Consider the following 14346-nt stretch of genomic DNA (forward strand, 5'->3'; position numbering starts at 1 on the left):
ATTCTGAACCCATTTCCACTTTTAAGGACCCCTGTGATTACATTGGGCTTTCCCAGATAATCTACTATTATCTCCCCATCTTAAGATCAGCTAATAATACTTACCTGACAGGGGAGATACCATGATCACGAAGGTGGTTTTCCCAGGGCGAGGCTTATCCATTGCACTCCAGATGTGCTGACCCCTGTGATTTCCCTTTTTCTATATTAAAATTTTTTTTAAGAAGTCAGCTAATTAATAACCTTAATTTCTTATACAATCTTAATTCTCCTTTACCACATTATATTCACAGGTTCCAAGAAGTAGGACATAAGTATCTCTGGGGTGTGGTAAACAGTACCTCTCACAATCTGATACTAACTTCTTTTTTTTTTTTTGACACGGAGTTTCCCTCTTGACAGCCAGGCTGGAGTGCAATGGCGTGGTCTTGGCTCACTGCAACCGCCGCCTCCCAGGTTCAAGTGATTCTCCTGCCTCATCCTCCCAAGTAGCTGAGATTACAGGCATCTGCCACCACACCCACTAATTTTTGCATTTTTAGTAGAGACAGGGTTTCACCATGTTGGCCAGGCTGGTCTTGAACTCCTGACTTCAGGTGATCCACCTGCCTTGGCCTCTCAAAGTGCTGGGATTACAGGTGTGAGCCACTGCCCCCGGCTAACTTACCTTCTTAACCTTACTTCCAAGCACTTCTAGGTTGACCACAATCTAGCTATGCTTGTCTCTATGCTGTTTCCTATGCTTGAAATGCTCCCTTCATGCCCCCATCCCCCCACATCCTGCCCACCTTTTCTTCATGTCTGCTGCCTTTTAAAGCCTAATTTGGACGGGTGCAGTGGCTCATGCGTGTAATCCCAGCACTTTGGGAGACCGAAGTGGGCAGATCATGAGGTCAGAAGAGCAAGACCATCTCTACTAAAAATACAAAAAATTAGACAGGCGTGGTGGCATGCACCTGTCCCAGCTACCCAGGAGGCTGAGGCAGGAGAACTGCTTGAACCTGGGAGGCAAGGGTTGCAGTGAGCCAAGATTGCACCACTGCACTCCAGCCTGGACAACAGTGCAAGACTCCATCTCAAAAAAAAAAAAAAAAAGCCTAATTCACATTGCCTACCTCTGTGAAGCCTCTCCTGTTTTGTTTTTTTCTTTGTTCCCTCATCTGCAAGCACGGAGCATACAGGCCTCTATACTTAAATGAAATAAAAACCATGCCGTAGTGGTAGGAACTCTTGCTTGCACATTTCAGTGTGTTGTCAGATGCATGGGTTAAGTGAGGTTTGAAGCTAAGTTGTTAGACTTAATAGGACACTTGGCATGTTTAGGAGAGCTGTGGTAATATAAACAAACTCTAAGGAGTAAGTTGGGTAATGATGAGGTAGTGGAGGAAGAAAATGTTGCCTGTTCTTTGCCTAAATTGAAAGAAAATGGAAGAGGGCTCAATCAGTTTGAAGAGAAAAGCAAGCTTAAAGATGAACATTAAAGACCAAGATCAAGCAGCCAATATAAACAGACATTAAGAAAGGGCAAGAGGAAAAGAAAAGAGGAAAGGGAAAGGAAGGAAGAGGAAAGAGGCATGCTTTAAACATTTATACAGATTAGAAACTACAGGGTGACTATAAGATCTGGAAATAGGGGCAAATGCTGATGAGTATGGTTCAGTGAGTTAACCCTGTGGTTCCCTAAGGCAGGTTTTGTTTTGTTTTTGGAGACAGGATCTCACTTTGTCACCCAGGCTGGAGTGCAGTGATGCAATCTTGGCTCACTGCAGCCTTGACCTCCTGAGCTCAAGCATCCTCCCAACTCAGCCCTCCACCCCATGCCAAGTAACTGGGACTTAAGGCATGTGCCACCATGCCTAATTTTTTTATAGAGACACGTGTGTTGCACAGGCTGGTCTCAAACTCCTGAGCTCAAGTGATCCTCCTGCCTCAGCCTCCCAAAGTGCTAAAAGTACAGGCATAAGCCACTGAGCCCAGCCTAGTAAGGCAGTTTAATGCTATGTGCAAAAGTCATAACATGGTGAACACATTCCAGTCAGCCCCTGAACACGTACCTGTGATTCGTCTCTTAATGTTCACTGACCAAACCTGAAACTTCAGCATACCCCATAAGACAAACTATTTTAAAAGTTTGCTTCCAGGATTTCCAATTTCCAGAAGCAAGTGATATATAGATGTTAGGTAGGTATGTAACAGTTGTCACATCCAAGTTTTGAATTCAGGAACTTTATTTTCTTTGAACCCCCACAGCCAGCTCGTCTTGAGGCATCACAATTGGCTCACGCCTGTAATCCCAGCACTTTGGGAGGCCGAGGCGGGTGGATCACGAGGTCAAGAGATCGAGACCATGCTGGTCAACATGGTGAAACCCCGTCTCTACTAAAAATACAAAAATTAGCTGGGCATGGTGGTGCGTGCCTGTAATCCCAGCTACTCAGGAGGCTGAGGCAGGAGAATTGCCTGAACCCAGGAGGCGGAGGTTGCGGTGAGCCGAGATCGCGCCATTGCACTCCAGCCTGGGTAACAGGAGCAAAACTTCATCTCAAAAAAAGGAAAAAAAAAAAAAACTGTTGCAGTTCAGTTAAAACCAATGCCATCTAGTGGTGTGTGCGCAGCAGGTCAAATGTCAAGCATAGGTTTTGTAATAGAGATTATCTTTAGGTCTTGCTAAAAAAAATTGTTTCAAGTTTGCCTTTTTTAACTGCTAAAAAGGGCAGCTACTAAAAACTAGAACTCAAAAACTGTATTTTTAGTTCTTCCATCAAAATCTTACAAAGAGCTTCAGTATGCAAAGTGTTTTTTTGGTTGGTTGTTTTTTGTTTTTTTTGAGACAGAGTTTCACTCTTGTTATCCAGGCTGGAGTACAATGGCGTGATGTCGGCTCACTGCAACCTCCACCTTCTGGGTACAAGCAATTCTCCTGCCTCAGCCTCCTGAGTAGCTGCGACTACAGGCGTGAGCCACCATGCCCAGCAAATTTTTGTATTTTTAGTAGAGACAGGGTTTCACCATGTTGACCAGGATGGTCTCGATCTCTTGACCTCGTGATCCACCCGCCTCGGCCTCCCAAAGTGCTGGGATTATAGGCATGAGCCACCATGCCTGGCTGCCAAGTATTTTTTGCAGTTAAATCTGTGCATTACAAAAGGTCTCTGGATGGATTCACAAGAAACTGATGTTGCTGCCTGCCTTTGGGGAGAGGACGAGCAAGATTTTTTCACTGTACAGCTATAGAATTCTTAAGTATATGACCATATTAAATTGTTTAAATATAAATACATGTTACTTAAATTTTTCTTACACAGGTAATGAATGAAAAACTTCAACACTGCATGGAACTAACAGATCTAATGCGGAATCACCTGAATGAGAAGAGGGCACTCCGCTTGGAGTGGATGATTGTCATCCTCATTACCATAGAGGTAAGATGGAAATGCTGCGTACCATCATGTTACCTACTCTTTTCACAAATACAAGGGCTATGCTAGTAAGATAGTTTGAGATAGAAAATTATTAGCAGGAAAGAGGCTTCGTTACCATTACTATTTGGAAGTTTCAAATGACTGCTATTTTGCAAATGCATTGATAGTAAATTTTGAAAAGGTTCCACTTTTTAAAATTTTAGAGTACCTCAAGGTTCTACATTTTTAAAGACAGCATTTGGAAAAAGTTCTAGTTGTAAATTTATAATATACAGCCCAATATCAAATCAAACACCTGTGCCTCCAATTCACAGCCTGCCATGTGAGAACCTTATCAGGAGCATTTCTCATTGGAAGTCATTGTAGTTTGTACCCCTAATTTGCCTGTCATGAAATTAGTAATTCTCACTTTTTATCCTAAGGTAATGTTTGAGCTGGGACGAGTATTTTTCTGATCAGGTGAAACCAAAGTGTCACTGCAAGAGATGAATTCAAGTTCTACAATCAAAAAATAAATGTTTGGCCAGGTGCAGTAGCTCATGCCTGTAATCCCAGCACTTTGGGAGGACGAGGCAGTTGGATCATTAAGTCAGTTCAAGATAAGCCTGGCCAACATGGTGAAACCCCGTCTCTACTAAAAATACAAAAAAAAAAAAATTAGGCACGCCCGTGACCTCAACTACTCAGGAGGCTGAGGCAGAAAAATCTCTTGAACCCGCGAGGAAGAGGTTGGAGTGAGTTGAGATCATGTCACTGCACTCCATCCTGGGCGACAGAGTGAGACTCAGTCTCAAAAGTAAAAAATAAACAAATGTTCACTACTAGTTGATCGCTTATTTAATAAGAAGTATTTTTTAAATCAAGAAATTGTTTCAGCCCCCAATATATTGTGTGAATAAAATACGAAGAATCTCGTGTTTGCTTCTACTGACAATTCAAAAAGGAAAATATTTCAGTTAAGAATTTTGGAAAACCTTAGCATCTAGAAATCTTGGTAAATCTTGGCAGATACCTCTTGAAGCCAAAGGGCTTAGATTTTAGACCACAACTTAACCTATCCCCAGGGAATGCTATCATGGCCCTGGCTGAGAGAACCATACAGGAACTCTAGTCTCGATATCAATATATACAATAACAAGACAGGCTTCTGATGGCAGCAATGAATCTTAAATACCTATTTTAGATGGATGATTTCAGTATGGCTGTTCACCGGCACCTTTTCTTTTGTTAATTAATACTTTGTCCTTTCACCAAGTCGGTCACAATATTATTCCTACAGATACTCGTTTCACATGTATTTTGGGGAAATTTAAAAAACAAGCACAAAAAACCTAAACATCTACGTATTTATCTCCTTGGGTTGACATTTTTAAAAAAATCAACTCTATCTACGTTGCCTTATTTTTATGCATAACCCCTCATGCCCCACTATAGTCCTCGCCCAACTTTTTTTCATGCATATCCTTTCGTTTTGCAATTCACTTAACTGCTACACAGTGTTATACCAAGAGAATACATTCATCTGTACTAACTGATGGACACATATTTATTTGCAATAACAGTGCTAAGATAAACATCTGGTATCTTCCAGCAAGAGTTCTTCAGTAGCCGTCTTCCTTGAAGTACCTGCATGCCAAGGGTACCCAAAAAAACTCTCCAAGGAGAATATAGGTATCGATTTGCTTTCTAGGATGGGCATGGTGCCTCACGCCTGTAATCCCAGCACTTTGGGAGGCCAGGGTGTGAGCACTGCTTGAGCCCAGTGACATACTCAAGATAATTTTTAGAAGACTGCTGGCCGGGCGCGGTGGCTCACGCCTGTAATCCCAGCACTTTGGGAGGCCGAGGCGGGTGGATCACGAGGTCAAGAGATCGAGACCATACTGGTCAACATGGTGAAACCCCGTCTCTACTAAAAATACAGAAAATTAGCTGGGCACAGTGGTGCGTGCCTGTAATCCCAGCTACTCATGAGGCTGAGGCAGGAGAATTGCCTAAACCCAGGAGGCGGAGGTTGCGGTGAGCCGAGATCGCGCCATTGCACTCCAGCCTGGGTAACAAGAGCGAAACTCCGTCTCAAAAAAAAAGACTGCTTTCTAGATCAAGTTCCTCCTGATTTTCATAAAATCAACATACTTGGTACACACCTACAGTGTATCCTGTTTTTCCCATCTTCCCTTATCACGCTTACACGAGAGGCGACTCTCACCTATCCTCCATAATTTGGTCCACTATATTCAATAACCTTTATATTAAACCTATGTTTCAATATTTTTGGGAAACCACACAAAAGGACAATTTGAAAGATTGGTAAATGCAACCTTTAATTGAAGCCATTATGTCTTCTCCCATCTTTTAGGAAGTACAATTCCAATAAAATTTTACTCCAAGTATCAATGTATACAATTTGCTGTTCTGATCAATTAATTAGTAGAAATAATGTGAAATAATCCAGAAAAACCATGAACATTTGGTGCCTTATAGTTACAGCATTATTAAACATTTCAAGTTATATAAAAATTTACAAGAAATGAAAAGATTATCAAAAGAGGTTCATAAACATTAGCATAAAGTTTTGTAGAGGAAATATAACACAAATACATTTTCAAGAAGAACTTACATTTGCATAGTTCACTATGTTTAAATGGATTATGGTGGACATCAGCTCAACACACTATTAAAATGCACTAAATTACAAAGGGTTTCCTTAAAAATGATAAAACAGCTTATTTTAAAATACCAGTATTTACAATACACTGGCAATTACATCTTTTTCAACTAATTTTATGATTTAAAACTTCAACTTAAGTTATGAAAGTTTAAAGAATTGTTTTAGTTGTAACATAAGTAAAAACTTACTTTCAGGCCGGGCACGGTGGCTCACGCCTGTCATCCCAGCACTTTGGGAGGCTCAGGCGGGCAGATCACCTGAGGTCAGGAGTTCAAGACTAGCCTGACCAATATGGTGAAACCCTGTCTTTAAAAACAAACAAACAGGCCGGGCGCGGTGGCTCACGCCTGTAATCCCAGCACTTTGGGAGGCCGAGGCGGGTGGATCATGAGGTCAAGAGATCGAGACCATCCTGGTCAACATGGTGAAACCCCGTCTCTACTAAAAATACAAAAAATTAGCTGGGCATGGTGGCGCGTGCCTGTAATCCCAGCTACTCAGGAGGCTGAGGCAGGAGAATTGCCTGAACCCAGGAGGCGGAGGTTGCGGTGAGCCGAGATCGCACCATTGCACTCCAGCCTGGGTAACAAGAGCGAAACTCCGTCTCAAAAAAAAAAAAAAAAAAAAACAGAAAACAAAAAACAAAAAAACTTACTTTCTTTTACTTAATAAAGTAAAAACTTTATTAAGATCACCACCTCTTTAAGAACAAAATGACCAACAAATAGAGTATGTAAAGCCTAAATTAAGTACATTCACCACTGGCTCCCAAAGTCCTCAGAGTGGTATCTAATTTCTATCACAGGAGAGCTCACTGATTGAGACCAATATGGATTTGAATTCTTGTTTCACCACTAATTCTTGCTGTTAAAAACCTCGGGCAAATCACTCAACCTCTTCGGCCTTACTTTCCTCATCTGTGGAGTAGGTTTAATTAACCTATCTCATAGATTGCTGTGAGGATTAATGGAATATGTGTGAACAGGAGAGTTTATTATTAACCTATCTCATGGAGTTACTGTGAGGATTAACTCTCAGATGAAATGGTGTCTGAATCAAATTCCCAGGATCCATCTTTGAATCTTTAAGAAACATCATAGATCAGGTGTAGTGGCTCATACCTGTAATCCCAGCACTTTGGGAGACCGAGGTGGGTGGATCACGAGGTCAGGAGTTCAAGACCAACCTGGACAAGATGCTGACACCCCGTCTCTACTAAAAATAAAAAAATTAGCCAGGCGTGGTGGTGGGCACCTGTAATCCAGGCTACTCAGGAAACTGAAGTGAGCAGAGATTGCACGACTACACACCAGCCTGGGCAACACAGCGAGACTCCATCTCAAAAAAGAAACATCATAACTCAGACTTTGGAATACAGGGGTCAATTTAAATATAATGCAGTATTTTCACTGTATAAAGTGGGTTGGCTACCCAGTGCAAGCCCACAAAGGCTTTTTAAAACTACACATTTCTGCATATACCAGACAGTGGCGGCCAACAGTTTTTCTGGGGGGCCTTGGATAACCACAGCAGTCAGAAGCGGCTTTTTTAAATACATAAAATCAGCATCTTTCTAGCTGTATCATCTTAAAAACAAACTATATTTGTCTATTTTAAGTAACTGTCCTGTCTTTCTACTACCTAAAAGTTTTCCCAAATACATTAAATCAGTATCTTTCTAGCTGTATCATCTTAAAAACAAACTATATTTGTTTATTTTAAATAACTGTCCTGTCTTTCTACCACCTAAAACAGTTTTCCCAAAGTATGGTCCTCAGACCAACTGCATCAGCAAATACTCAAGTCTGTCCATAAGTACTACTGACTCCTGAGTTCTACACCACACTAAATCAGAATGTCAGGGGCTGCAGATAGGAAACATGTTTTTTCTAACTCTTGGGGAGACTCTTATGTGTTCACTAAACTCTTAAGAAGCACTAACTTAGAATCTATGTATTGGTTTATACTCAGGTTACACAGATTTTAAATAATTCATTAGCACTCTCTTGCTTACTAAGTACTAATCTCAAGTGACTCAGTTCTTTTTCGCCAACCCAATCTCCTCAGACCCTACTCTATGCCGAGAGAGAGAGAGAGAGAGAGAGAGAGAGAGAGAGAGAGAGAGAGAGAGGGAGAGGGAGGGAGGGAGGGAGGGAGGGGGAGGGAGGGAGGGAGGGGGAGGGAGGGAGGGAGGGGGAGGGAGGGGGGGAGGGAGGGAGGGAGGGAGGAGAGAGGAGGGGGAGGGGAGCGGGGGGGGAGGGGAGCGGGGGGGGGGAGGGGAGCGGGGGGGGGGGAGGGACGGAGGGAACAAGCGCGCACAGGAGCGCTGGGAGAAGGTGATGTGGATCAAAAGTAGAGAGAATTTTTCCAAATCCTAATCTACTCTCACTTTCAGCTCTCTCCATTGGTTCTGAATTGCCATTTTTAAGGAAGGTTTAATGTCACCCACCATACTAAATTCCCTTCCCTCAAAGAGGGTTAATGAAACAAATTTTTTTAAAGACCACATTTTCACTTCCTCTTTGAAACAAAACATGGACTTTCAAATGTTTTAAAAACAAAAACTTTCCACATCTCCTAGACTGTTAAAATAATCTGGAAAGCATGCAGCATTGTAAAACCTACTCATTCATTTTTTTCATCCAATTTCACATTTATTTACTAGAAATCACAATGCACTACTCTAAGCTCTAAGACACAGCGGTTAAGATGCCACATAGGGCCCCTGACTTTCATGAAGCTTACATTCCAATGAAGGCAGCAGGAAAACAATCTGCTTATAGACAGATGCTCTATAAAGAAATCTATAAAAGAGGCAGGTGGTGTGAAAAGTCAGGAAAATGGAGCAGACTAGTGAAGTTAAAATCTACTTGAGGTTTAGACATCAGTTGAATTTAAAAACTCAAAACAGGAGACACTCTGGTTAAGTAGAAACTTGACTTTCAATCCAGCTTTTACACACAAGGCTTGGGAAGTTGCTTACTCTAACAATTTTTTCTTTAATATTGCTAAAAGGATGAACTAGAGTCTAGGAATCATCAAATTAAGACAGAGGTCAGCAAACTAACCAAAATTAATTCCAATCAAATCTAAACCTCTAGCCACAAAACCTTAAATTCAAGGTGTTGATCTTAACTTAAAAAACCTCATGTGGTTTGGGTTCTGGTTACATTAAAGATTTTTGACTCTTAAGCATGCTGACGGCAATTTAAGATTAGCTGAAATACTTGGCTGATGGTTCACTACTGAAACCTGATGAACTGGAATCCTCTGATCTTGTGTGTCTTTTTTCAGATAGGGTGATCAATCATGCTAGGTGTGACTGGGACCAAAGGGTTTCTTGGGAGCACAGCCAGACTTTCACTGCTAATACTGGGAAAGTCCTGGGCAAACCAGGACTGACCACGCTATCTTTGGGTCACATGTTAGAAACTGATATTTAAATACTCACTTTTTCAACTCTGGACTTTGCTGCGACTCTACAGATCTTTAATATGGATCAACTACTAAATACAAGAACCTGGGGCCGGGTGCGGTGGCTCAAGCCTGTAATCCCAGCACTTTGGGAGGCCGAGGCGGGTGGATCACGAAGTCAAGAGATCGAGACCATCCTGGTCATGGTGAAACCCCGTCTCTACTAAAAATACAAAAAATTAGCTGGGCATGGTGGCATGTGCCTGTAATCCCAGCTACTCAGGAGGCTGAGGCAGGAGAATTGCCTGAACCCAGGAGGCGGAGGTTGCAGTGAGTCGAGATCGCGCCATTGCACTCCAGCCTGGGTAACAAGAGCAAAACTCTGTCTAAAAAAAAAAAACAAGAACCTTCCATTCCAATTATCAAAATGACCATTTTCATAAAGAGTGTTAATTTCACACACAGTTTTTATCAATCAGGTAGAAGTAGTAATTTTTCCCTATAAATTTTATCATTTTACTTTTAAACATAAAAATCTTGAGCCAAACACTACTTGAAGAACTGTTTAAGAATTCAGATTCACATTTTCTTTTAAGAAATAATGCTTCAAAATTACAAGGTCTTTTCTTTTTTTGATGTCTTTAAAGATCAGTTTTGAACTGATAGATTTAACAACTTGGACAAATCACTCTCAATCTGGCTGAGTAAAAGAAGCCAGTCTGCAAAGGCTACATACTATATGATTCCATTTATGTAACATGCTAGAAAAGGTAAAACTAAAGCCAGGCGCAGCGGCTCACTCATGTAATACCATCACTTTGGGAGGTCAGGGCGGGCAGATCATGAAACCAGCCTGGCCAACATGGTGAAACCCCAACTCTACTAAAAATACAAAAAATTAGCCAGGCGAGGTGGCACATCTGGAGGCTGAGGTAGGGAGGCCGAAGAAGGATAATTGCTTAAACCCAGGAGGCAGAGGTTGCAGTGAGCCGAGATCACACCACTGCACGCCAGCCTGGGCAACAGAACAAGACTCCACTTGAGAAAAAAAAAAGGTAAAACTATAGTGATGGACAACAGATCACTGATAGCCAGGGGTTAGGGGTAGAAGCAGCACAGGTCTATAAAAAGACAGCAAAATAAAGTGATAGACCTGGCCTATATTCTCATGTTGGTGACTAGACAAATACTATGTTAAAATTCACAGAACTGTATACTGAAAAAACAAAAAAAGTCACTTTTACTACATAATTCTAAGGTTTTTTTTAAAATCAGTGATTATTTCAAAAATATACTGATTCTATCATTTACTGAGGTACTGTGCTATGCCCCCCTCCATATACTGTTTTATTTTCTACTCACCTGATGCTAGGAGATAGTAATTATTATCCCTATTTGAGGAAAAGGAAAACTTGAGGCTCTGAGGTTAAGTAACATGCCCAAAGCCATACAGTGTAAGGGATGGACCATAATTCCAACACAGATCTGATTCCAAAGGCTATATTCTCAACCACTACAAACCACTACTCTCTCCCCTCACTGTTCATAAATAACCAACCACTCTGTCCCTCCTAATGACAATATTAGGAGGCTATTAAGTTTCCTAATTCTATTCTGAACTCAATACATTACTGATAATGTGAAAATAGGGAGAGAAACATGACTCTAGAGCAGCGATGTCCAGCTAAACTTTTCTCCAATAATAGAAATGTTTTGTATTATCTGTGCTGTCCAATATGGTAGCCTCTAGCCACAGGTGGCTACTCAGCACATATTGCTAGTGTGACATTAATTGAATTGGACAGCACAGTTCTAGAGAAATAACATGACAAGAATGTACATGCCATAGAAAGAAGCAATTTATTAAATTATGATGGTAACTCACCAACAATAAAAGGAAAACAAGGGAGACTTATAATAAAGGAATGAAGCTAAGAAATGCACCACCCCCAAGCACATCACAAAACTAAGTCTATCTTTTGAACACCTGCTCACCCTCCAAGATTCAGCTTAAATATCAATCTTAGATACACACCCACAACACTGTGCACATCTGCAGTATAAACTGTGTATTAGGTATATATGTTTTTCTCCCCCACTTGACTGTGAACACCTGAAGAGCAGAGATAGTTATTCATATATGCACCACCAGCATCTAATACCTATACCCAGATGCTTTCTGGAACAATGAACAGTTTCTTCATTCAGTTCTAGGAGGAAAATGATCACTATCTTAGGTCCTTTAACTACAAATTCAATTCTGCAAGCATTCGAGTACCAGAGTACACATAAAAAGAACTCCCGTCCCTCAAACAGCTTACAGTGAGAGTAAGGGATACAAGATATAGGTAGATAAGGGGGGAACTAGGGGAGGGGCAGCGGCGGGTGGGGAGTTGGGGAGGGATAACATGGGGAGAAATGTCAGATATAGGTGATGGGGAGGAAGGCAGCAAACCACATTGCCACGTATGTACCTATGCAACAATTCGCATGTACCCCAAAACCTAAAACGCAATAAAATATATATTTAAAAAAAAAAAAGATATAGGTAGACAAATAACAAGTAAAAAGGGTAATCAGGCCAGACACAGTGGCTCACGCCTGTAATCCTAACACTTTGGGAGGCCAAGGCTGGTGGATCACGAGGTCAGGAGTTCAACACCAGCCTGGCTAACATGGTGAAACCCCACCTCTACTAAAAAACACAAAAAATTAGCCAGGCGTGGTGGCACGCGCCTGTAGTCCCAGCTACTCAGGGAGGCTGAGGCAGGAGAATCGCTTGAACTTGAGAGGTGGAGGTTGTAGTGAACCAAGACTATGCCACTGCACTCCAGCCTGGGCAACAGAACAAGACTTTGGCTCAAAAAAATAAAATGTGGGGATAATCAGAGCAAGTGTGTACAAATAGTGCTTTAGGTCAGAATAGAAACTGTCAGGAATCAGAGTGGTAAGAGAAAACTGAAAAGTAGTTTAAGTAGCCATTATCCCATTCTGTAAAGCAAAAGGTGTAAGGTAACTTATTGTATCCCAACCTATTATTCAGAAAAGGATAATGGATTAAAAAACATTTTTAAGTAAGTATTTAGAAACTTATCCTGCCTTCGCTCACACTACCAATGTCAGGTCTCATCCTATTCCTCACATCACTAAGCTAAAACTAGTCTTAGAACAAAATCCTTCCAGATCCAAAATTTCTAAGAAAATTTCACAGCATAAAGAAGTGATGTAGTTTACTTTACACTTAAATTCTGATCATCTTTAAGTCAAAACATCCTCTTTTGGGTTCTCAAAATGTAATAACTGTAATTAGTTTGCATAGTACATCTCATGATGAGTACACAGACAGCATCTGGAACTGTCTATTGAAAGTAGTTTGAATTCATTTAATGAGTACCTTTTCTGTTTCCTCTAAAAATTAACAGGAGGCGTGCCAGTATGAGGAATCTAGACACCAAGCATTATCTGTAAAGTATATTATAATACAGAGGTCTGCAAACTGGAAGACTGGCAAAGAGTTCTACAATATCATTTCTTTTGAAAAAAAATTTACCAGCCAATTTTCTTATTTTTATCAGCTTACATATTATTAATGAGAAAAGTCACAGAAAATCTGTGAGGTTTTCCTAGACTGAATGACCTTGGGCTGCTTAATTACTTAAATTCTTTGAGCCTGCTTCCTCAAACTGAAGATTGAGAAGGAAGTGTGACTTGATGCCTTCAGAGAAAAAAAACTGACTTAATTAACTAAGGTAATTACTTACAGACTGACTTCAGCATGGCTTTTGGTTCAATCCTAACTCACCTTTAAAATGGAAAAGCAGGCAGGCACAGTGGCTCACGCCTTTAATCCCAGCATTTTGTGAGGCCAAGGCAGGTGGATCACCTGAGGCAGAGTTCAAGACCAGCTTGGCCAACATAGTGAAACCCCGTCTCCAGTAAAAATACAAAATTATCCAGACATGGTGGTGGGCGCATGTAATCCCAGTTACTCGGGAGGCTGAGGCAGGACAACTGCTTGAACCTGGGAGGCAGAGGCTGCAGTGAGCCGAGATCATGCTGCTGCACTCCACCCTCAGCGACAGACCGAGACTTCATCTCTAAATAAATAAATAAATAAAGTGGAAAAACATGTAACTGTGGCTGCTATTAAACTATGTCCATAATTCTTTGATACTCGTCCCTTGAGTTTGGGCTGGACTTAAGTGACTTGTTTTTAATAGAATATGGCATAAGTGATGATGTGTGGCCTCCTCTCTGCTTTTGCTTGTATCACCTGCTCTGGGAGTAGCTAGCCTTCACCATGTTGTGAGGACACTAAAGCAGTCCAATGGAGAACTTTCATCATCAGCCATAGGTGACCTGTCAAATGAGAGCCACCTTGGAACCTCATGAAAAACTCTGACCCAGAAACACCTAAGATACTCGGAGATTCCTGACCCACAGAAATTACATGAGAAAACACAAGTTTATTGTTTTAAACCACTGAGTTTTGGGTTAATTTGTAACAGCAAGTGAATATACCAGTGTTTTTTAAATAGTGGGTCCTGACTTAGTAGTTGAATAAATAAATTTAAGGCAGCAATATCAACTTAAAAAATGAAATAGAAGATAGCAGGGTATATCACTCTTAATACAAGTACTATTTCCTAAAAATTTTGTTAAATTTTATTAAAATGCTTCTTACAAGCACAGCTGAAAACACTAAAACCCACAACTCTAACAAGTAAATTTAAAACAAAAAGCTCCCTAAAGCATAGAGAATCCCTTGAGGGACTCGTCTCAGTAACAACCAACTATAAAACAAACATTTTCTATAAACTTCATGACCAAACCAACCATG

General features: G+C 41.0%; 1 protein-coding gene and 1 non-coding gene across 5 annotated transcripts in view; both read left to right on the forward strand.

Moving 5' to 3' along the window:
• RMND1 (required for meiotic nuclear division 1 homolog) overlaps nt 1-14346 on the forward strand; it is a 58000-nt gene that overhangs the window by 41842 nt on the left and 1812 nt on the right. For 2 of the 4 annotated variants that reach the window (XM_064360570.1, XM_064360567.1), the window contains 2 exons: nt 3305-3421; nt 12929-14311. In XM_064360570.1, the coding sequence (XP_064216640.1) occupies nt 3305-3421; nt 12929-13096 (285 nt within the window). In that variant the 3' untranslated portion in view covers nt 13097-14311. Of the gene's footprint in view, nt 1-3304; nt 3422-3843; nt 4337-12928; nt 14312-14346 lie in introns of those variants that run through there. The other 2 variants (XM_064360568.1, XM_064360569.1) reach the window with 2 other exon arrangements.
• On the forward strand, nt 97-254 carry LOC135268619 (U1 spliceosomal RNA). The gene has a single exon (XR_010336918.1). It is a non-coding gene; the product is annotated as a U1 spliceosomal RNA (small nuclear RNA).

The sequence above is a fragment of the Aotus nancymaae genome, unplaced genomic scaffold (genome assembly GCF_030222135.1).
Source record: "Aotus nancymaae isolate 86718 unplaced genomic scaffold, 86718_ANA_hifiasm-v0.15.2.pri h1tg000040l, whole genome shotgun sequence".
NCBI lineage: Eukaryota > Metazoa > Chordata > Mammalia > Primates > Aotidae > Aotus > Aotus nancymaae.